The sequence below is a fragment of the Aquila chrysaetos genome, chromosome 6 (genome assembly GCF_900496995.4).
Source record: "Aquila chrysaetos chrysaetos chromosome 6, bAquChr1.4, whole genome shotgun sequence".
Taxonomy (NCBI): Eukaryota; Metazoa; Chordata; class Aves; order Accipitriformes; family Accipitridae; genus Aquila; species Aquila chrysaetos.
The window spans coordinates 48,069,681-48,092,934 of record NC_044009.1 but is presented as its reverse complement, the minus strand read 5'-3'; the positions used below and the strand labels follow the sequence as shown (position 1 = coordinate 48,092,934).

At 34.7% G+C, this 23,254-nt stretch overlaps 1 protein-coding gene across 8 annotated transcripts in view; it reads left to right on the top strand.

Moving 5' to 3' along the window:
* LRP1B (LDL receptor related protein 1B) overlaps positions 1–23,254 on the top strand; it is a 759,343-nt gene that overhangs the window by 598,768 nt on the left and 137,321 nt on the right. For all 8 annotated transcript variants that reach the window (XM_030018329.2, XM_030018325.2, XM_030018333.2 and 5 more), the window contains 7 exons: positions 7,849–8,041; positions 8,514–8,639; positions 14,297–14,425; positions 17,067–17,186; positions 18,223–18,336; positions 18,534–18,683; positions 21,797–21,919. In XM_030018329.2, coding sequence (XP_029874189.1) covers positions 7,849–8,041; positions 8,514–8,639; positions 14,297–14,425; positions 17,067–17,186; positions 18,223–18,336; positions 18,534–18,683; positions 21,797–21,919 — 955 coding nt within the window. The remainder of the gene's footprint in view (positions 1–7,848; positions 8,042–8,513; positions 8,640–14,296; positions 14,426–17,066; positions 17,187–18,222; positions 18,337–18,533; positions 18,684–21,796; positions 21,920–23,254) is intronic.

Here is a 23,254-nt window from a genome sequence, read left to right as displayed (position 1 = left end):
TTTAATATTGTAGCCACAGCTGGTTTTAGCTGCTTAATGCTTTAATTTGTTCATGAACAGAGACTGAGCCAACAGCAAATAAAGCTATTTTTATGTTTTGGACTTACTTTTCCCATAGATTGTGAGCTATTTTGATTTTTTTCCTTTTCTTCTTCAGTGTGAGTATTCTGTAACATTTTACATATCGGGGACCTAGAAATATAGTTAATTTCCTGTAAACAGAAGTCTGGTTATTTTCTAATGTCCAGGTTGGAATATTTTGGTCTCAGTTATGGTCTTGTGGGCCTACAGGTGTGATTGTTAAAATCAGTATGGTTTTAGAAGTGTCTCCAGTAATTATAACTTCCATGTAGTTGTAACCTTCCAGTAATTATAACGTTCAATTTCTAGAATATATGTTTTTATTCTGTTGGAGTTCTGTATTTAAGCAAGTAAACAAGTTCTGAAGTTGGGTTTTCAACTTCTGTTATCTTCAGTAACATATTATCAGATCTGTTCTTCAGACTACTAAAATGCAGAAATGGAAGTTAAAGGTTTGGCTGTGCATTTATGAAAAACTTGACTTTATGATTGACATCTAAAATTACTTTTCAGACATGTCATTATATTTTATTTGTAGTACAAGTATGATTGAGGACAGCAGAGTAATTTTGGTCAATTCTTGGAAGGTGTTCATGATGACATCAATGTTACCTTGAGAAGTGGCCAAATAACTCACTAAGGCAGCATAAAAGTGAGATCGGACAGTGTAGCCAGAAAAGAGGTGAATCATGCAAAATATTAACAATTAGAAATGTAGAATGTCTAACCCTGTTAAAATCAGAATGTGCTAAAAAGTCTTAGAAAAGATTCTCACTAAGAGGTGAGAGAACGTGAGCATTTACAAAAAGATGCAGGTCCTGAAAGTGATTCTGAGTTTAAGAATCACATTGCTCTATTCTCTATATACTAATAAATAATTAGATGTGGAAACTAACCCAAAGGAAAATAATGTCAACTAGAAGGCAGCTATTTTAATAAGCTTGGATGGTTGTCTAGAAAAAGAATAAAATTGAGCCTACTGTCCATAGAGAAGTTATTTCATCAGTTCCTACTGCTTCCTTGTGATTTTGTTAAACAGCACTAGAAGCAACAACAGTAGAGAAACAAGAAATGCTAGTAAAAATTGATATTATTTGCACAACATGCACAGTGTTCCACCTAGACATTTAGGTTCATCATGTTTTGCATCTCCTATTCCCCCGATTATGATAGTTTATTGTTAGGTTCTGGGCTTTTTAATCAATTCATTCTTTCTGTGTTTGAAAAGCAGCTAGAATAGTGTGGATAATCTTGGAAATTAATGGTACTAGAAGTGAAGTTGTGGTGGATTTTTTAATTTTCTCTGTCCGGCAATATAAATATAGTAGTTGTAGTGGGAATGTTTTATTCTTGATTCTTCTCTCTGGCAAACTGATCAAAAAGAGCCTTTGTTTCTCAACTTTCCAAATGTCCATGTTTCACTTTAACATTTGTCTGAAGAGGTCCAGAACCAATACAAATAGTGAAATACCCACCCCTGCTTAATTAGTTGTTTTTCTAGGGAGTTCACTCCACTGACATTGATGAGTTGCTTTCTTTGAAGAGTTCTGTTAAGTAATGCTAAGATCGAAGCTAATGAAAGTGATTCCCTAACCAATGGCAATAAAATCCTCTAATCTGTGTGAGCTAGGTAGCTGGTTGACAGATCCAACACTGTTAGTTTGGGACTGTTTGATGAACTATCTTGATGTCCAGTGTTAGTAGCCTGGTAGAAATTAACCAAAAGAAGGAATTAATGAAAAGATAAAAATGACCTCTAAAGCTGTGGAGAATAAGATTATTTATAATACCTTAGAATACCACAAAATTCTAGGAGATTGAAATAAATGTAACATTAGAGGAAGTTTGTCATTATTATTTATGATGTTGAAAATAAGTATTGTGTAATTAATATGCATGTAGTTGCAAAGAACCTGGTTAATATAGTGGTAGTTTAGAGAGATGTATACTTTCTGTTTGAATGGCGCTGTAAAGTACAGGCCTGTTATAAACAGTTGCTTAATATATCATTCAGCTGAACTGCAAATCTAAGTAGCAGCTGGAACACTACAAATTTAGCATTGCGGTTTGGTTTTCAGTGTCTTAAACGTTCATTTCTAGCATGGAGAAACAAAAACGAATTGTTGAAGAGGAAGCACTTCTGATTTTGTTGTTGGACAATTCTATGGAAACAGGAGCTTGCTGTTCTTGGTGAATGTGGTATTCTAGTATGTGCATTGTATGCATTGCTATGTAATTGCAATTCAAGTTCTTACAGAGGTGTTTCTGAAAGATACAATAAATGAAAAGAAAATCCATGCATTAAAGATATGACAATGGTCAAAATATGGTCTTTATTCATATCAATGAACAAAAAGCATGATTACTTTTAGTAGGGTATAGCAGCAACTGGCACTGTTCTCCCACAAAACCCAACATAAACCTAGTCTAGAAATTATTCTAATTTCTTTTGTGGCAACAGGAATGAGGAATTGGTAAACTTGCAAGTGTTCTCTTCAGTACCACATGTCTTTCTCCTTCTGTCTTTAACCTCCCCTTCCACCTCACCCCTCTGCAATTGTTTTTTCTCTGGTTAACATAAGATTTTTTGTCCTAATAACATCACAGTGTTGGAGGGGCAGAATATGGATACTCCAGATCAGGGCTGATAGATCTGTTTATGCAGTAAGAGGTAGCATTTTTGCTTTTTATTAAAGCAGCCACATCAATAACAAGCAAAACAAGGAGTATGATCTAAGTGTATCTTTTTGAGGTGGCTAAATCATATACATAAAAGTTATGACTTAGATTATTTTAATTTTTCCCTTGGCTGTGCAACTTGTTTCCCTGTATCACAGTCTCATATCATTATTTTTTTTTTCATGGATTCCTTGTCTATATTCTTTTAAAAACAGTATTCATAATTGAATAATAAATATGGCATACTATTTTGTGTCTTCCATTTGAAAGAATAAAATACATTAGCTAATTTTGATTAATGTGGTGTTCTGTATAAGTCAGTTGTCAGACTGTTTTCTGATATTCATCTAAAATGTTATTTATTTTTAGATTACTTATATTGCTTTATACTTGTGTAATGATTTTATTATGCAATTGACTTTAAATTGTCATTAATTTTAACCTTTTAAAATGTAGTTTTCTATAATAGATTTATCATTCTGTTATAGACCTTTAAGTGGGTTTTGGGTATCTTTAGAAGAGTAAAGAGCCCCTCAAAAACTTTCAAAAGCTTTATTAGATGGTACTGGCTATTTATTAAGCATTCTGAAAGAGAAGTATTATCAATAAGCCATTCAATAGAGTTAAAATACTTAAAAGCAACTCACATTTTAAGGTGATGCATTAACTTTCTGCACTCATCTTTAAAAAAACCCTGTCTTTCTATAAAAGTTAAGCATTGTCATGGTAAGAATTGTTATAAATCTCATTCTTATTGACAATCTAATAAGAGTTTTATGTAAATCATTCAAATTATAGTATTCTGGCACAAATTCTTGTCTGCCTGACATGTCTGCCTGACTGGCTCCTCCCCTTTTTCAATCATGTTTTTCTAGAGAAACTGCTACACATACCCCGAATTTAGAGCAGCTGTGTATTAAAACAAAAGGTGTTGGGAGAACTTAAAAGCAGAACTTGAAAAAGAAAGGATCGTAGTTAAAATTAAATTGCCCTGCTACTTGTGACATTCCTCCCCCAGTCTCCTTATCTCTTTACAGGAAGAAAAGAAAACTTTTCATCTGTTATTCAGAGCTCGAAGTATATGCTGTAACTGAGTGTCGGTATCATTCAGTATTGAAACACATGATGTACTATTGGATGTGTCTGACTTTCACTGGTTCAGGCAGAAGGGATGGTAGAGATGTCTTGTTCAGGTTTCCTTAATGTCTTAAAATTATACATATATTGTTGCAAATTTTAGTATCAATTTAGACACGATAAAATATGTCAAGACAGGGTCTTAATATGATTGATTTTGTTTTATACTGTTTAAAAAACTTTAAAAACTTGTTACTGTAAAAAAAAGAAATCTGTTCAGTTCTGATCTTTGTAATACAGAATGGCAATGCATTGCTTTTTTCAATGTGTGCACACTCATTCAGTACCACATTTCTCTCTTCTGTGACCAAAAACATTGCCGATGACCATAATTATTCTTGCTTTCTGCCTGTAGCACAGGATGCTTTTTGGCACTTTTTGTCCTTTCCAGAAAAGGTCTTAAGTATTTATACAGTACTACAGTAGTCTGTGGGGGTGCATGAATGTGGCCTTTCTGAATTAAATTTCTATTACATTGTGGTTTATATCATGCTTGACTAAATTTGATGGTTGAGGTTGTACCTTCTAGTTGTCTTTACCTGTATATTGTCTGCAGAGGTTCAGAAGTTATTCTGTGTATGGTATTCTGTGTAATATGGACACTCAGTTTCTTATGGAACTTTGTGCTTTTTCCCTCTGACTCAGTGTATACAATGGCTTTCCAATTCCAGCACAGTTTATGCGCCCCTAATTGAACAACAGGCAGCGTATACTGCAGTTGTATAACTGCAGATTAACTGGGCATTATGTTTGTGTTGATAATGTGCTTCCAGATGGGATATGTAAAGAGGTTTTTGCCTCTATTAGCATAAGTGGGAGCACTGCTTTGGGTCATTTGTTCCTACTCAGCTACCAATTTATGTAAAACTTTCTATAAGTTGATTAGCTTGGAGTTTTTACGATTTGAAAACATGATTTTTCTGGTGATTGAATGGCGATCACTGATTCTGCATTGGCTTTCTTCTCTGTGTTATGTATGTGGGTACGAGCATTCCCTGAAAGACTGCGGCAGTTGTCTTACGTCTGGATCTAAAGCTTATCAGATTACTATCGGTAACTCAGAGGAATAGATCTGCAAAGTGCTTGTATTGGCTTACATCATTATTTTTGTTAGAGACAAGCAATCAGCAAAAAAAAAGGAAGCAGGGAGTAGTGGGCAGACTGTTTTGTGCTTCCTACCCCTCCTGGGCCAGCCAGATGGGGCCACCCAAGGAGGATTTCAGTAGGGTCACAGTGCAAGAACCTGAATTTTCATTACATGATCCTGCTGGTGAATCTACAGGTATCTCTGTCCAGAGCTGCAGACACTGCTGGGAAAATGAAGGTGCAAGTTGTATAGAATACAAAATGTAGAAACATAGATGACTTGCAACATGTTTGATACATAGCAAATTTGGGTGACACTGAATCCTCAGGACTTAAATGTGATTTGGCAGGTAACCAAAGGATGAACAGACTTTTAAAGAAATCATCTTTCATTTTCAGTTGCTTCTGATCATCCAGGCATGCTATCAAGATTTTAAAAAATTAAAAAAAAAAAATAAAAAAAAAAATCAACATTTTCTACCATCAAAACCTGGTAGAAATAGGAACTCTTTGTTTTGGATGCTTGAATAAAACTAGTGTCCTTGGATAGTGCTGTGACATAATAGAGGAGACTTCGGTGAATGAAATGCTACGAGCACTAGTGAACAAATGTTACTGGATGTTAGCTTTTGTGACCCTTTATTTGGATCTCAAATCTCCCAAGGTTGAATGATGATGATCAGTTCTGTAATGAATTTACATTCTTTTGTTACAATCTGAGAAAAGTTACGACAGTGCTACAGAACACAAAAAGCTGAACAGAGGTAGTGCCTTCTTTAGCATTGGTTGTGACAATAAAATCCTTCAAACTGGGACGGTTTCACACTATCATGGAGAACAAATATGGGATTGCAAAATCTGCATGGCCAGATTTTGTACGGATTGTTCAGAAACATACACAATTGATTTTTTTTTTCCTGAAATGTGTTTGAATATGAATAGCATAGGCTTTTAAGAAGGTATTATGAAAAGTGTCTTACAGTAAATGTGCACAATTACAAAAGAGGTCTTTTTGCCATTAATACATTCCCATTTATCTTTTAATACTTTTAATTTTGAAAAAAGGCTAGTTAGAGAAAAGTGGTCCTCTTGGGACACTTATCACTGGAAAAAGTCTTTGCTGGAAAAAAGAATTTGCTGGTCAAACCTTCTTTCAAATATGCAGAAATATATAGTGTGCATAGTCATGCAGAATTTGTTATAATTATCTGATTAGTGTAAGTAATTTTGACACTATATCTGTATAAGTGAATTTAAACATGGCCAGGAATGCTCCTGTGCACTGGACTACAATTATTTATATTAGCAAATGTTGAAATACCCTGAGCAGTGAACTGGCACAGGTGTGAACAAACAGCCACTGAAGCATTACTTGGTATTGAATACTGCAGAGTTAGGGCACCTTCTTAATCTCTAAGGCACAGCTGTAGAAGGAAAAATGGGGGGGGGGGGTATTCCACAAAATTGAATTTGGATGTCCCATATATTAGGCAAATTCTTTATATGATGAGAAAGACTTCCCCCCCCCCCCCCCATTTATTTATTTATTAAATATGGGGTTGACCCTTACTACTTCTTTCTCATTCCATCATTTAAAAAACATGGTACGCAGCATCCGCTTGCAAGTAGGCTAAACTGTACCAGTTGGCTCTGCATGTACAGTGCAGCCTATATGCATGTGTGCAGTCAGCATGAATAGCTCAAATTCATCACATTGCTGTCTATATGCAGATAATTATCCTCTACATTTCAAGTTGATTTCCATGAACTCATATCATTATTAAAAGGTCCTTTGGGAAAGAGGATGAGGGACATAAAGCAGATGGAAGACCACAGTGACCTAAGTAGAGATATAGGTTGAGCATTGATGGTTATAAAAAAGAGTGTTTTCTGTTGGTTTGTTAAAAGAAAGATATTCTTTCTCTGGTTTTATCCCAATTTCCCTATGATAAGTAGCAGCCAGAGACATAGGTACAGGGTTTTTTTGCCAGCCTGGGTCAGAAGAACTGTTCCCACTTTATACATATACATAAGTTACCACTGTTCCCAGAGAAACGTGAAGAATGCAATGCAATAAATATGTTCAGAATATTATTAATTTCCATTATCTAATGGAGAAATAACTTCCTTCCAATAATTCTGTTCAGCCAAAATTAAATTTTCAGCAAGAGAACTGATTAAAAATGTGTTATATTCTTCAGAACAGAAACTGTTCATGTTAAATTTTTAATTCTGATACATAGAAAGAAGGAACATATATGAAAATATTTTACAGGACTGAGATTAAATTAATTGTATTTCTGCAGTTTTCTTTCAAACCCTACTCTATAGTGAACTGCAATCATCTTTTCTTTCCAGGTTTTAAACTGATAATTAATATGGTGACTGAGGAGATTTTTTTTAATTGGAAAGCACTTACAAAACATTTATTGTCTTTGGTTCAAGTTTCTAATACGATGATATGGTGAATGCTCTTCAGTTCTGAAACATGCTTCTCGCTTTGATTCATGAAGACTCAGATTTTTGAGGCTTTCAGCCATGCTACAGTACCTCTTGTACTCTTTTCTGTTCGAGCTATTAAGCTGGTAGTGTGTTGAGTAGGTATTTTGACAGGCACATTTAGATAAACTGATTTTTTTACTTAAGGAACAGATGCCTGGATTTCTGAAATTTGGACCCTTGTAGCATCCTTTTAACAGATTTTAAGTACTCTTATCTCATTTTTCCAGGTGCTGCAAGTATAGAAGAATTAAGTGGTTTATCTAAAACTATAAAGTGGTGTGAGTCACAGTTTGCACTTTTAAAGCTTACTGTTCAGCAACAACATGCCGTTTCATGTTTCTCTTCTGTACTTATGTATTTTAGGTAATTGTCAAATCTGGACCAGGTACTTTTCTCAGCCTGGCTGTATACGATGATTATATCTTCTGGTCAGATGGAGTGAGGAGAGCTATTCTGCGTTCCAGTAAATACACAGGAGGAGATACAAAAGTTCTTCGTTCCGATATCCCACATCAGCCAATGGGCATTATTGCTGTTGCGAATGATACTAACAGTTGTAAGTTACAAAGCAAGATACACTATTTTGTTAATTCCAATATCATTCATCTGAAGAATTTGACTTAGTTTTAACCAAGTTAAAACATTTCATGGTGTTTCTTAAATTATTTTTATTGTGGGAAATGTTAAGAAAAGATGGGATGTAACCTCTTCCCCAAGTAAATAATTATTGAATGACCATTTTCTGCTATGGACATTGTGCTCATTTGATGGCAGTTAAATCATTTCCTGTAAAATATCAGAAGTTTTGAATGTTGTGGGTTTTTAAAATTAGTATATTCAAGGTAACTCCATTTGTTTATCTTTAGTATGGTAGCATCTGAGGCATGCTGACATTTTCATCTGACTGATAAGACTTGAATAAATTGCCCATGAATCTGAGATATGGTGATTTTTACTCTCTCAAAGACACTGGCCATTGAAGCAAATTGAATAAAACAGAGTTCATCTTTTATCATTTGTTTTTTCAGGCGAGTTATCTCCTTGTGCACAAATGAATGGAGGTTGTCATGATTTATGCCTTCTGACTCCTGACGGACGAGTGAACTGCTCATGTAGAGGGGATAGAATACTGATAGATGATAACAGATGTGTGAGTAAGTAATACTAGCTGACACAATGCTTTTCTATGGTGTGATGCAGTTGGCTATCAGAAGCAAAGACAGTTGGCCCAAGCCATTAATTTTATTGCTTCTATGTACTGTAAAAATTGATCTGGCACATTGAGCACATACCAGGCTTTTAACTGTTTTATGTCTTATAAGGCTTTGGGGGGGGGGGGGGTAAAAAGCATTAATACTTCTACTCTCCTTAAATTCTAGTTTAGGTAGTTGTGTTCTAGTCAACAGTTCCTACTTGCAGTCTGTTTCTCTTGAGTACAAATACTTTCATTTCATGTCCCTAGACATACAAAATAATTGTAATTTATTAACCAGCTGTTGTATTTAATCTTGTAGAATTGGTGTTTTAGTAATTGGGAAAAGTATCACTTTAAGTTGGCAGACTCCTTGGAGACTGGTTTTGTTGGAGAATATTCTGTATTACACTGTCCCGCATTCTCGTCTTCTTGCATCTTCCCATGCTTCCTCTGAACCAGTATGTCTCAGTACATAATAAAGAAAATATGAGATAACTGTTTCTTCATAGTTCAGAAGTGGTTCAGAATATATGGTCATCCATTGCAGCTTCTTTAGCGCACACTGTCCCTGTGCAGAGTTGATGTTTATGAACATAAAGTATGTGCTGGTAATTTGGAAGGATGCGATATATGTACGCAATCTGCATTCCTCTGGCTCTTCTAATAATTTGGAGAAAATCTCTTTCACTTTGCTAAGGCGGTGCCTTAGCAGGAGTGAATTAACTGGAAAGCTTTGGGCTGTTTCCCCAGGGATGACCCACATTTCATGATGTGGAACATGACCTTGTCCTTCTCCCCTCAGCAAGTGTAGCTGGCTGGATTTGGAATGGAGGGAAAGCTGGGGAAGAAGCATGCAGTTCCTTATGTCTTTGTTAGTGTCACTATTATAGCTCTTCTGTCACAGTTAGAGACCCCTTCCAAATTTAGGTGGTTTATTGGACCTTTACCTCTGTGGGGCAGAAATCCCAACTCATAGATCAGGTTCTCCGTTTCCACATTTATCTGCCAAGTATGCCTGTTCTGCTGCTTCAGTTTCATAGCTTAACCCACCAGCTTTCTCTAAATCCAATTTTTTGATCATAACAGTAGAGAGACACTATGACATTCAAGAAAAAATTATATTTAAGCTTTGTGTATGATTTAGCAAGATTTACCATCCTGCTAGAAGCTTAGACAGTTACCTGCTTCGGACTCTTCTGTGGCAGTCTGTTGCTCCTGAGCGGCCTGACAAGTAGCTTCTCTTCTACTGATACAGAGTCACTTTTAAAATGCTGGTCTGTATATGCAGAGCTGTGCTGGTGTGGGATATGAAGAGATGTAGTCCTTCATTGACATACCTGTACTGGTTATTTTGCAAACCTACTCCTTTGCTAACAGAGTTTATTTTGGTCATGCCACTGATACTTTTTATGCTAGAATGGTATTAGGCTTTCCTGGTACATCTGAATCAACAGTATTTTCACATTGGTATTTTCATAACAGGAAAGAATATTGTTTTTTAATGATCAGTTGAAGAGGAGCAAGAAGTGTGCTTCTGCTAAGGACGGTCTTATTCTCCCTCCCACCATATGCCTTTCACCAGCAATAACAGTTGTATAACCGAATGGTGACTGAACTGACTTGCTTGACTGGGAATTAGGATTTTGGGGGTTTAGATCTAGTTTTGGTTGGATCAGTGAGCAGAGCTCATTCAACTTGACACTGCAAGATGACTAGAGCTAGTTAAAGAGAACTTGTGAGAACAGAAGACTGATGAAGTAAAGGGTAGAATTACACCTTTAAGTATTGATGTGATTTTAAATTGGCTCAAGGCATCCTTAGGGCTGGACCCTAGTCCTTTAGAACCAGATTCTTAGACTTGGCAACTCAGCTACACAGCTTTGTGAGGAGCCTGTAATTAGTTTTATACCATACCAAGCTAATTGCTTGGTTATTGTATCTAGGATTTTAATCCTAACGTTTCTTTTGCCATGTTTATTTTGGATCCATAGCTTTGCCTTTTGCTTAATTTCCTAAAATATTGCTATTAAGCAAAGTCAGATGCATACATTAATTATGCATATAATCAGTGTAATCATAGAGTAGCTACCAACATATCCCAAACAAATATGTGAATTGCTACAGTTTTATCCTTCACTTTCACACACTTCATAGTTCACCTTCTACCTTTACCTCTGGCTCACACGTACATGTCGTTGTTAGTTGTTAACTAAGTATTTACATTGTGCATTACAAAGTCACTGAGATTTCACAGAAAGACCTGGTTCTGTAATCAAATATATAGAAGTATGAGGGTTTAAAGTCATTAAAACTCTTACCCTTCACAACAGGTCATATACAGCTGATCTAGAGTCAAGTTGCAGTAGTAAAGTAGTGTACAACTAACCTGTATTACGTTTACAGCTGTTACTCAAAAAATGCTTTGTCTAGCTGTATAATTGAGATACAAATAAGTTTACAGATGATTTGCAGTGATAAAGATTTCAATTTAAACTGTAACACTGGTTCAGAGTAGCAGACTTTCAGTCTAGTAACAGAATCCAGTGATCAATTGAGATTGTATGGACAGGAATCTGGTTGTTAATGGTTCAAAGATATTAATTAACACCTTACTACTTTACAAAAAAATATTTTCCACTAAAGCCAAACATTTCTGCTTCCTGCAGATGGAATATTACCACCAGGCTTATATAATCACCTTATTTCACCCTCCCACACTGTCAAGTTTTATTGATTTTGATCATTCAAGAGACCTCTTGGAGCTGGAAAATTTCCTGAAGTTCTATTGCCTACCAGTCTGCCCTTGGTCTTGTGGGTCAGGTCCGTCACTTGCTTAGCTAGCATCCTCCCATCCCTTTACCTGTGAGATAGAGTATGGTAAAGTACAGGAATTGCTAAAGACTTGGAATTAACTGCTGCCACCTTCTCTGAATCTGGCAAGGAATTTTTCCTTCATTGCTAGGCTGGCAAGAGCCTAATGGATTTGGTTTTTTTTACTTCCTCACAGCAGGGCAGAGACCTCATTGGCTGATAAAGAAGATCAAATTGTAGCAGGTTAAAAGTTTTTCAATACTTGGTAAAGGTTTATATCATAGACATTTCCTAGATTAATTAGATTAATTAGAAACTGAGAAAATACAAAGAAGAGTTGGAATTCTTAATGTCTAGAGCAGTAAGGAGACAAATCTTTCACTGATCCTCATTTTGCCTTCATTAAATGTAATGGACATTTTTCATTTTGTGTAATGATTTGAACTCCATTCATGAATGCAATAGAAGTCCTGGTTTGTTTGGAGATGGGAAAGTAAGATAGCTGCCGGCATCCCAAAGAGGTTAAAAAAAACACAACCAAGATGAAAAACGTAACTGCTATTATGGTAGTAAGGTACTACTTTCTTAGTAATACTTGTGATTTTTACATATCTATCATAATAACTACTGAGATAGATAAAAATATCTACATGTATCCGTCAGTTCTGTCTAGGGCTATATCAGACGGCTTACTGAAGTTGAACCTTTTTTAAAGCACTTTTTTTTACTTGTTTGTTTACCCTGTCGAGGTAGTGATCAGCAGTGGAAGTGAAAGAGGTTCAGCAGATAAATTCATAGGTCCAATAATTTATTTTATAATATTATATGGCATTTGTATTTTCCAAAAGCATTACAGCTCTTAAAATTGCTGTTAGGTAAAACCGTGTTTAAATCCTCATCTAGACCATGATGTAATATTCCTTCTTCTAAATTATTTTGTATAATGTTTGCAGAAAATGTTGATCTGAGTTATTAGTTAAAAAAGAGGAAAGACTTAGACATTAAGCGTTGGGGTTGACTGGCACAGGAAGGATGGAAACAAGACAGACTATAGTTTAGCTGTGAGATCAGAAGTTTCTTTCTTTATAACACAGTTGAAACGGGTAGTCAATAAAATTGAAAGTTAGCAATTCCAACTGAGAAAAGGAATTAACTGTCCTTTCAAAGTGTAATTAGACTATATAACTTACTGCCAGTCAAGATTCTTGAGACGAAGCTTCAGTAAAATTCAAAGAAGGATTGGATGATTAAATGGGTAATAATACTACCCAGGCTACTTATTTCTCATCAAAGAAACAGTTTTGAAAGGCATTAAAATGCTTTGTTTCTGAAAGTTGGGGTTTGAAGCAATCTCTACAAGGGTTTCCAGTTACACTTTAACCGAGGGCAGATTATACTATACATACGTTTTGATTATTTTTTTTTCTTCCGTATCTTTTTCTAAAGATTGCAGTCTAAGATGCTGAACTAGATGAACTACAAATGTAATTGAGAATGACTTCTCCTAAGATCTAAGTTCTTACAGTGCTAAAAAATGGGGGGAAAAAGCGAAAAATAATTGCTGCGATAAACTTGATTAAAATTTAAAGGACTGTATAAATCATATTCAAGATCAGATCTCACCTTGTCCAGCACCTATATTTTCAGCACTTATTTTCTATTCTTCTTCATGCTTGAATCAAATCAAGAAATGTTTTCAATTTGTATTGGCTTGACTTTTGCATGTAGCAGACATTGGTTCTTCCTGAATTCATGCTGAAGTAATTATAATGGAAAGAAGAAAAGAGCATAATAATTAGGTATCATTTCCCTATTCTTCCTCTTGAGTTTTCCTATATTCTTCTTCTTTCTCTCAAGTTTTGTATTTTGTTTAGAACCATACACATGAAGCAAATATATGTACTATCATGAACTTCATGACCAAATTGTTCTGTGTCTATGTTGTGACACTTTTTTATTTTCTGACTGAACTAATAGAAAATCTATATGCAAGAGAAAGCAGGAGTAAAAATTTTAAACATACAGCTTGTTCTCTTCTAAAATAATTGGTAAGACATCCACTCTAAGAAGGTGAGAACACAAAAAATTTACATGTCTACCAATGATTTTTTGTGATTAAAAAGAAATAAGTAAAGTAGAAACAGCAGGTTGTCTTCATTGGGTGTTAGGATGTATCTTCAACATTGGATGTAGTACATTAATGCCGGTACCTGTGTGCACACTGAGCAGCTGCACAGTGCCACAAAACAGAATTGAGAGTTCAAATTAACTGCTGGGTAATGGTAAGTGTTTACTTCTTGCTTTTGGATGTGCTGTGTTGAAGAGATTTTTTTTTTTTTAAACATCTGTTAAGAAACGGTTGCATACAAGCTGGGGTTGTGGAGAGACATGTGTGGGTAGAGGATAGCTGAGCACAGTAGCTACAAAGTCACCATCTTATCAGAATCACTGCCTTTAAGTTGATTCGCTACATGTTCCCTCTTGGATATTTGGCTATGTCTTTTTCTTTTACAGACTCTCTCTTACTGTGGTTTGCAATTCACCCCAACATAAAGTTTCTGAAAATTGTTTGCTATTTAGATATCAGTCCTCAATCCTGCATAATACCAACAAATTTACAGAGAAGTATAGCAGTCTTGCAGGCCACAGCTCTGTAGAAGCTTTTAAGTTCTGATACCATGTTGGGATTTTTTTGTACTTAGGTTTTCAACAACTGCGTAGGAGATATTTTAAATGCATCCATTTCTCATTTTCACTAAGAGTAAAAGCTATTAAAAATTACATGTTCATATGTTTTATTTTTAGCTAAAAATTCTACTTGCAACATTTATTCTGAGTTTGAATGTGGAAATGGTGAATGCATTGATTATCAGCTGACTTGCGATGGCATTGCTCATTGTAAGGACAAGTCTGATGAAAAACTTTTCTACTGTGGTAAGTATTTCCAGATGTTTCACCTTCACGTTCTTACTTTGGTTATACATGCTTATATTGGTTCCTCTGTGACTTTCCTACTTATTCATACCAACTGCTCACCAAGATGCACAAGAAGAAAATGCCAACTCGCACATTAAAAAACCCCTGACATTATATGGATAGAATTACTTATACCTGAACATATTTTCCTTGCAAGCTTCATGTATTAGCTGACTTATATTTAATAAAAAGCATCTCAAATATTCTCATATTTCTGTCTCTAAAACAAAAATAAGGCAAAATACAGCTAGCTGCTTTTTCAAAGAATGAAAAATTGAGTTTTTTCAGCTTTAATTTAGCAATTTTGATTTAGTTTTCCATATTTAATAAGATTTTCTCTGATTGTGAATACAAAACACTAAAATAGAAGAATTATAAAATACAAAAATGACTGTGTAATAGATATCTTTCCACCCAATTTGCTGTTTAACTTAATGATACCATTATAATTCACACCAATCAGTCGGCATCTTGCAAGAAGTTAGACTCATTACTTTCATAAATTTCCCAAGGGATTCTACCCTTATCTGGGGGTTTTTTTTGCCCTAATAACCACTAAGTGAATCACTTCCAGGTTTTTTGTGTCCAACTGAGTTTGCCTGCTGCAGTGTCTAAAACACTACTGTTCAAATAATTTTCCTAAATCCCTGAGTCACCTTAGTGAATTCATGTATCCTGCACATTAAGTGAAATCTCCTTGTTACCTGTGTGCCTGTAACTCTTGGTCTTTATCTTGGTCTGTATAGCCATATCTCAGCCTTGGTATCTCTTCTGTTTTCCACATGAACAATTTCATGTCATTTCAAACCCACCCATTACGTTTATACCTGCCACCTCTGTAGTTTTATTAAAATGTCTGCATTAAGTCCTGGAGTTCACCTCTGCCGTTTTAATAGCCACGGTTGATACTGGAAAAAAGAAATGGAATAGCTCTCTCCCTTTTTTTTTTTCCTTACAAAGATTAACACCAACAATCTGAGTATAGCAACTGATACTATGTCATTTTTGTTCTTCTTTCAACTTCAATTTTTGTCCTGTTAACTTTCAGACATCTGGGTGATAACTGCTTTGATCATGTCATGTAAAACTAATAGTAACATTCCATCAGATCAACTACATGTAGATAACTAAGGTGGTTGGCTTGTTTGAATCTGAAAAAAAATAACACATCAGACAAGGAAATAAGAATCTGGAATATAAAAAACACTGCTAGTTACTAGGGGGAAGGGCCCTTGAATTACAAGTGGCAGCTTCAAAGCACTGAAACATAAATGACTTATGTCTGTGAATTCCTTCTTAGGTTTCCTTAGTAAGTGTTGATATATTTGTATTTATGTATGCGTATTTCTTAGACATAAGAAGTAATTTAAAAACAAACAAACAAACAAAACTGACACCACCACCCAAAAAAACAGTCAGCAATGTTTTTATATGGATTAAACCTCTTTGTCACTATTATTAATTTTAGTCATTTATTTCATTCACAGTCCATGGAAGAAAGATTTAAGGTTTCATGTAGTTTCTTCTACTTTGTTAGGAGAGGAGAGTAGGTTAAAGGAATAGAGAGAAAGTCATCGGAGAACAAATAAGAAAGCTGTAGCTGGTGAGGGATCTCAAAATACTCCTTCTTGTCATTCCAGAGAAGTTGTCTTATATGTCAGTAGACTGAGGTTTACTGAGCTGCTAAAACTATTTCATACTTTATTCTACAATACTGAAAAAAATATAAATGCAAGATCCAACAATTTGTCTTTCCATGGATTTGTCACATAATTTTATGAAGGACATTATATTACTTTGTAGTGAGACAGTGTACATTTTGCCTGATTTAAATCAACCATACTGAACTTTTTGGTACACATTGGAAAAGGTATGAAGAACTGTGGTTCTGTTATGCACTAGGTCACATACAGTATGTTGTTTTCTGAATCTGATAAAGTAGAGGATGTTATACTCATTATTATTAACTAATCCAATGAACAATATTTATTTATTATTGTGGCATGACTTCTACAATGGTTAGGGCCTTAGTAAATAAGTCCTGAATTTTCAAACATATAAGCATATGTAAAATTCATACATTCTTCAATGGTGTACCTACATGAGCAGAACACTTACAGTATTGGTATTCAGAAATCCAGAAACATTTCTGCTAATATTTTTTTATTATTATTTTACTCTCCATATATTCCTAATTTGTTTTAGGGTAAATTTGGTATGTGTCATTCTATATGATAGAATTACTGATGCCGTATACAAACATTGTCACATGCCTGACAAAAGCGTGTCAAAACAAATGCATTAAAAGCACATGGGCTTTTTATACCACAAGATAATGAAAACTGGGAATTAGGCTTTCCTTTTTCATTTTTTGTCGTTCTTTCTCATCATGCTTTCATTTATTATTCTTTATCTGTTTATCAGTCCGAGTTGTTCTGCTGGACAATAAAGGAACAATTTCTGAAGCTTTTCCTGGAGCTTCAAATGCATTTTACTTCAAAATGTTTTTCTGGAATGTTTGTCTAGTTTTAATGTAAGGCTATTTTTATTATATATCAAGTGTCTAAATGAAATTATGTGCTTGTGCTTAACTTTCCAGAAAATAGAGGCTGTCGGAAGGGTTTCAAGCCATGTTCTAACCGTCGCTGTGTTTCAAGTAACAAAGTATGTGATGGTGCAAATGACTGTGGTGACAACTCTGATGAATTTGACTGTAAAGGTAAATTACAGTTAACTTCCAAAGTGATTTTGCAGTATTGCTCTGTAAATACTTAGTATGTAAACAGGACTAGCTAGAAAATGCACATAACTTTATTGGAATTACAGGTGCTGGCATTTGTTTTGTTAGAAATCAAAACCAAACAGGTGCAGACAGGTGTGTTTGAGAAAGCATATGTTGGGATTCATATGAAGACCGATTTTGGTTTACACCTACAGTCCTCTAGAAGGAGAGTGGTTTTGGCTATGAAAAACTCAGAAAATACAGTTGCCGCTTCTTCTGTGAAGTAATAAATGAGAGCGCGTCTTTACTACAGACAGAAGGGTTGAAAGATGGGTGATTTCTTCTCTGCATCTGCTGCACTGTTTCCTCTTTGAAGTAGCTAGTGTTCTATTTCTTTGCTTCTCAGATGCATGGCAATGTTTGTGTCCTTTGCAAAACTTACTAGAATTGTTCTCTTTTTACTTCAGATTTGGTTTTCTTTTTATGTCTTAAAACATGAATATTTATATCTCTGCATCAGCCAATGAGTAAAGACTAGCTAGCAGACAACACAAATCCTTAGTTACAATTCAGAAAGATTGGAGGGGAAATTATTCCACAATATATAGCTAAACCCTATGTAGCTAGCATTTTTTTGAAAGCACTGCATGGGTTTTAATATTTTAGCTGAATATGAGTAGAGAGAAGAGCATACAGGCAAAAACACCAACCTGGTGTTACATGAAAGAAAGCCGAGAGATTCATAGATGGTCCTGAAAGTGCTTCTTCCTTCCTCACATGGTGCTTATCTCAAATTGGTTGAATTATCTAGATAGAGACTTTTAGGCTCCAAAAATAAATCTAAAAATTAGAAACTTACGCTTTCAAGTTTATAAGACCTTATATTTCTACTGAATTTTTAGCTATGGAAGGTACAGCGTGTTCTGAGTGCTTCATTCTATAAGGTAGAAGGTTTAAACATATTACATATAATATGCATCTGAAGAGTCTGTTTAGTACAGAAATTTACATCTTTTATAACCATATGTTATAGATTCAACGTGTGCTTCAACAGAATTCCATTGTGCAGATGGGATTTGCATTGGAAAATCAGCACAGTGCAACCAGATCATTGATTGTGCAGATGCTTCAGATGAAAAGAACTGTAGTAAGTTTGTGTTTGTGCTTCATCGTAGCATCTGTTCGATGATTATTCCTTGTTAGATAGCAGTTAATTCATAGTCGTTACTAGTTGGATACCAGCAGCTGCATGGTCTGCGCAAACTCCAGCTAAACCTGAAAACCAAACTGTAAGGCTCTCAATCTCTATTAGGTGTGATATAGTAATTTACTGTCTCTTTCCAGATAATACAAACTGTGCTTACTTCTATAAACTTGGAATAAAATCTTCAGGATTTATTAGCTGTAATTCAACTTCACTTTGTATACTGCCAGAATGGATATGTGATGGATCTAATGACTGTGGAGATTATACAGATGAACTAAAATGCCCAGGTAACTGCGGAAAAGAAAAAAAAGAAAAAATTAATTTACTTTTTTACATTCTGAAAATTATATTCTTATATTTCTGGTTCTTTTTTCTAATTGTGTTGTGAAATGTTTATTCAGTTAATACTGTTTTATTTAATACAGAGATTAATATAATGCTGGATGCAGATTTTTTTCACCAGTCTTTATTTTGTGTTTCATTAGATTATGCAAATTATTACAAATTACTACTGCATTTCTCTGAAGAAAACTGTAGTGTCTAGCTTTCTATTTCCTCCAGGTTAGGTCTGTCATTAATCATTTTTATTTAAGTAAAACATTAGTTATTAAAATGTCAAGCTCATCAAGCATCAGCACAATCACTCAGGAACTTTTATTAGCTACTGCTTTAGTGGATGGTATTTCTCTTCTTGCTTAACTCTTTTTTACTTTCTTTTTTATTTTGCTGAGGTACTTGGGATAGGCTGCCAGGGTAGAATCCAGGCTTATTGCTTTTGTGATTGTTCTGTCTTCAGCTGGTACAAAGCGATCATGGTACACTTGAGTCCCAGGGCTGATGTTATTTATGTTATATTTAATGTTTACCAATGAATTATTCAGAATATTAAATTCTTACCTAATGAAGAGTGGTGTTTATGTGTTTGCTCCTGTATTATCCAGAACCCCTCCTTTAAGTTCGAGAATAAGTACAATATGTAAACATACCTATAAATGAAGAAGTGATAAACTATATTTAGAATGAGAATACTTTAATGAACACAGGTTTATTGATACATATTTGTAGGATTAGGCCCATCCTAGGAAATTCTCATCAAACTGAAGACAGTGCACTTGTAAAGAAACCCTGGGCATGTCAAGCCTGTATCTCCTCTCCTGCACCTTGAGCTTTTATACAAAAATCTATAAAATTAAAAATTACTGGTATTTTTTGCTCCTAGTATTCCTGTTACTATCATCTTCCATAACCTCATGCATTCTTTTAATTTCTGGTCTACATGTATTCCAGTTTATATCTGTTCTTATGCCGAGAAGGACCTTTTAGTCCTTTGGTAAACACATCCTTACTCTCTACTTGCAACAGCAAATAAGCCAAGGCATTTTAGAATTCCTGCTTTCAAGATAGGGTTAGCTGTCTGTGTCACCTTACTCATCTCAGCCTGCATCTCTCTTGAATATACCAGACCAGTATCTGGTATAACAAATGAAGTCTTACTTTTGCCTTGTATCAGTGCAAACACATTTTAATTTTTTGTTTATGTTTGTTTTCATAATTGACTTGTGCTAGATTGTAATTGTCTTCCTCTCTTTCTTCAAAGAATTAGTATTTAGTAAAAATAAATATTTACTAATTAATAAATGTTATTAATTTGTAAAAATTAAACCTTTAATTTTATGTTGTTAAATACCATCCGATTTTTGCCTAGTAATTTACATCATCTGATTATTCCCATTTAGTATTCTGTTTTTCTGCATGATAATCTTATCGTGTCACCAGAAACTTCTGTTAGAATTCTCATATCTTTTGTGCCAACTTTATTGATGAAAATATTACCAGGATCCAGAAGAAACCTAGAACTTCAGCACTAATGTCAGTCAACCTGACATTCAGAACTTTCATCCTTCCTATAAGCCAGATGCATATTAAATCATAGTTTCCATTCTAATCTCCATGTTCTCCAGATTATCTATTAGTTTGTTAGAATTTGCTGTATATGATGCTTCATTGAGCTCAGAACAGCTTAGATTTACTGTATTTCCTTTGTCTATAGGGTGGTTTTTTTCCATACCAAAGAAGATTTTGAGGGCAGTGTGCTATAGCTTCAGTAAACTAATGTTGCATAAGTAAACTAATGTTGCATTTTATTCCATCATCCTTTATTTGTATTACTTTATTCTGTCTTTCCAATGTGTGCCAAAAAGTTCCATCATTTTAATGTGTGACTAATTGCCTGGATCATTCCTCCCTTTGCTTGGAAGCAATACCATTCCAATTTAACCTACATGTGAATTCCTTTGCCATTTCATTCAAAACTGACCAACTTAGGCACATTAAGGTTTTTAGTGTTGTTTCTATTATAAGTATGATAATTCCCATTAATAGTCTTTGTTCAGTGTCACTGTTCTTACAGAAAATTAAGGCAAAGTATTCATTTAGGGGTGGCTATACTTAGGCAGTCTTTAATATCTACCCAGTCATCATACACATCCCACTTCTTTCTTTATTCTTTTTTCTATTCATACAGCTGTAGAAGCCATAAACATGATAACTTTAACTTTCTTTTTAAAGGGGGGGGGGGGGGGGGGGCACGGACGGACGCAAAACCAGTGTCGATAGCCCCAATACCTTAAGGGAATAATAGAAACCTTGACAGAGAGCTTCAATGATCTCCAATGCTTGGAACTACTGTATATCACCTGGGTTTTCCCAGGCAAAGACCTTGCTTGAGATTTTGAAAGTAAACTGTGCCACTCATTAGACTAATATTTGTGCTTACGTCATGAAACTAAATATACGGTATGTTTTCTTTCCTCCCATCTGTTTTCTAAGTATTCATAAAAGTAAAGTACTAAATGACTTTCATGCTCTACAAAGAAAAAAAGGCAAGGAAAAAGAACTTCTTAATTTGTGACAGTCTAAATCTCTGGCTCCAACATCAGTGGTATAGCTCCAGTTAGTTAGTGCATGCATGAGATTTGTAGCTTATCCCAGTCGATGTGACAAAAATACTGCCACAATTAGGTTATCTTGTAGATGATGGCAGATAGATCAGAGGGGCAATTTCTTCAGCTGGTGTAAAACAACAAGCAATGTTGATCTGCCTGACCTCAAAACCTGTAAACTGAACTACTTTCCTCTATAGGTCCTTTTAATTTAGTTTGAAGCTGTGCTCTGATTCTTCTCTAAATAAATGAAGTATTTCAGCTCCCTAAACTACTTAGCTATCACTAGTTTCTAATTTGTATGAACCCAATTAATAATATAAATAGTATTTTTTTTTGCATTTTTAGACATAAACACTTTGCTGTCCAATAGTACTCAGAAATTTAGCAGAAATGTATTAGGCTCCTAATCATACTAGTAGAGACCATTTTACATTACATTCTTTATTTTATCACAGTTCAAAACAAACCCACATGTGAAGAAAATTATTTTGGTTGTCCTAGTGGAAGATGTATTCTGACCACCTGGCTTTGTGATGGGCAGAAAGACTGTGAGGATGGAGTAGATGAATTGCACTGTGGTGAGCATTTTATCTTATTTGTATTTCTGTAATCACTAATGCACTTTGAAAACAGAAAGAAGTGTGCATTTATATCTCAGAGATTGAATCTAGAGCTATATAAAAAGGGCTTCAATACTGTATTTTCAGATTCAACTCTCTAATACTTCATGCTGCCAATATCTTAAACCCTATCTCATGCCAGAATGAAAGCCCTGTCAAAATTTTTTTTCTGCTAAAGATATGTGTGTATACAGACTTTTCTATTGCTTCAGTATTTAACAATTTCACTACTTCTTCATAATTCCTCATTAGGGCAGTTTTATAGATATAATCAGTTCGTATCAGTATCTTAACCCCAACAGGAAGTAACCAAAATATACCTTTATGACATAAAAATAGACATTTCTTTGCATCAGAGGCTGTACAGGTATAATTAGTTAAAGTAACAACAAAATGTGAATAAAATACAGCATAAACTGTGAACCAGGTTAAGGGTCCATTCTGTCTCAGATCTTTTAAGATTCTTAAACTCTACGTAATTGAGGAGCAATGCAGGTTGGTTTTGCTCACAGTGAGAGCTGGTCTTAACTTAACTTTGTATGGATTAACTGAATGGATTATTTCTAGAATTAAATTTTAGCAGCAAAAAGTAGTATCAAGTTTTCCTATTCCCTATTTAATTAAAACCTGAAATTTGTATATTACTTTTTTTTTTTTCCCTTTACCACTTAACATGACTGAAAGTTATACGTTACTCTCTTCATGACCCATGTTTGGTTTGCAGTTTACATTGTATAGATATATCTTATAACATCAAAATTAGGAACTGCTGTGCACTATGAAAATCAGAAGGTTTTGTGTTGACTACATTCATCAAGTGTAACTTGGTGTTTACGTTACCAGGTTTTATTACACATACATACTTATATGCAATATTGTAAAACCTATTAGCCGATTTTTGTGGGAGAGAGGGAAGGGGGTTTAGTGAATTCTTTTTTCCCTACTTATTGCTTTTAGCCATTTGGAGGTACTTGTTACAATACTCTACTTTTAAATTCAGATTGCATTACCTAAAATTCTTTTTATTGTTAATATTAAAATTTGTTGTCATCAGTTAAAACAAAATAAAATTTACTCTTAAAGAAAGAAGTCTGGGAAAAGTGGACGATTTGAAGTTTTCAGAAAAGGTCATAATATTAGCATTTATTTAGAATAGCTGTGCAGACTGATTTTGAAATACAGAAGCATGCCATTATTTTCAATGTATAGAAAAGTGTAAATGGGACAACAGAATGCAAACACACAGCAACTTTTCTTGTGAGAGGAAAGAGCATGAAACCTTTCAAAGATGGA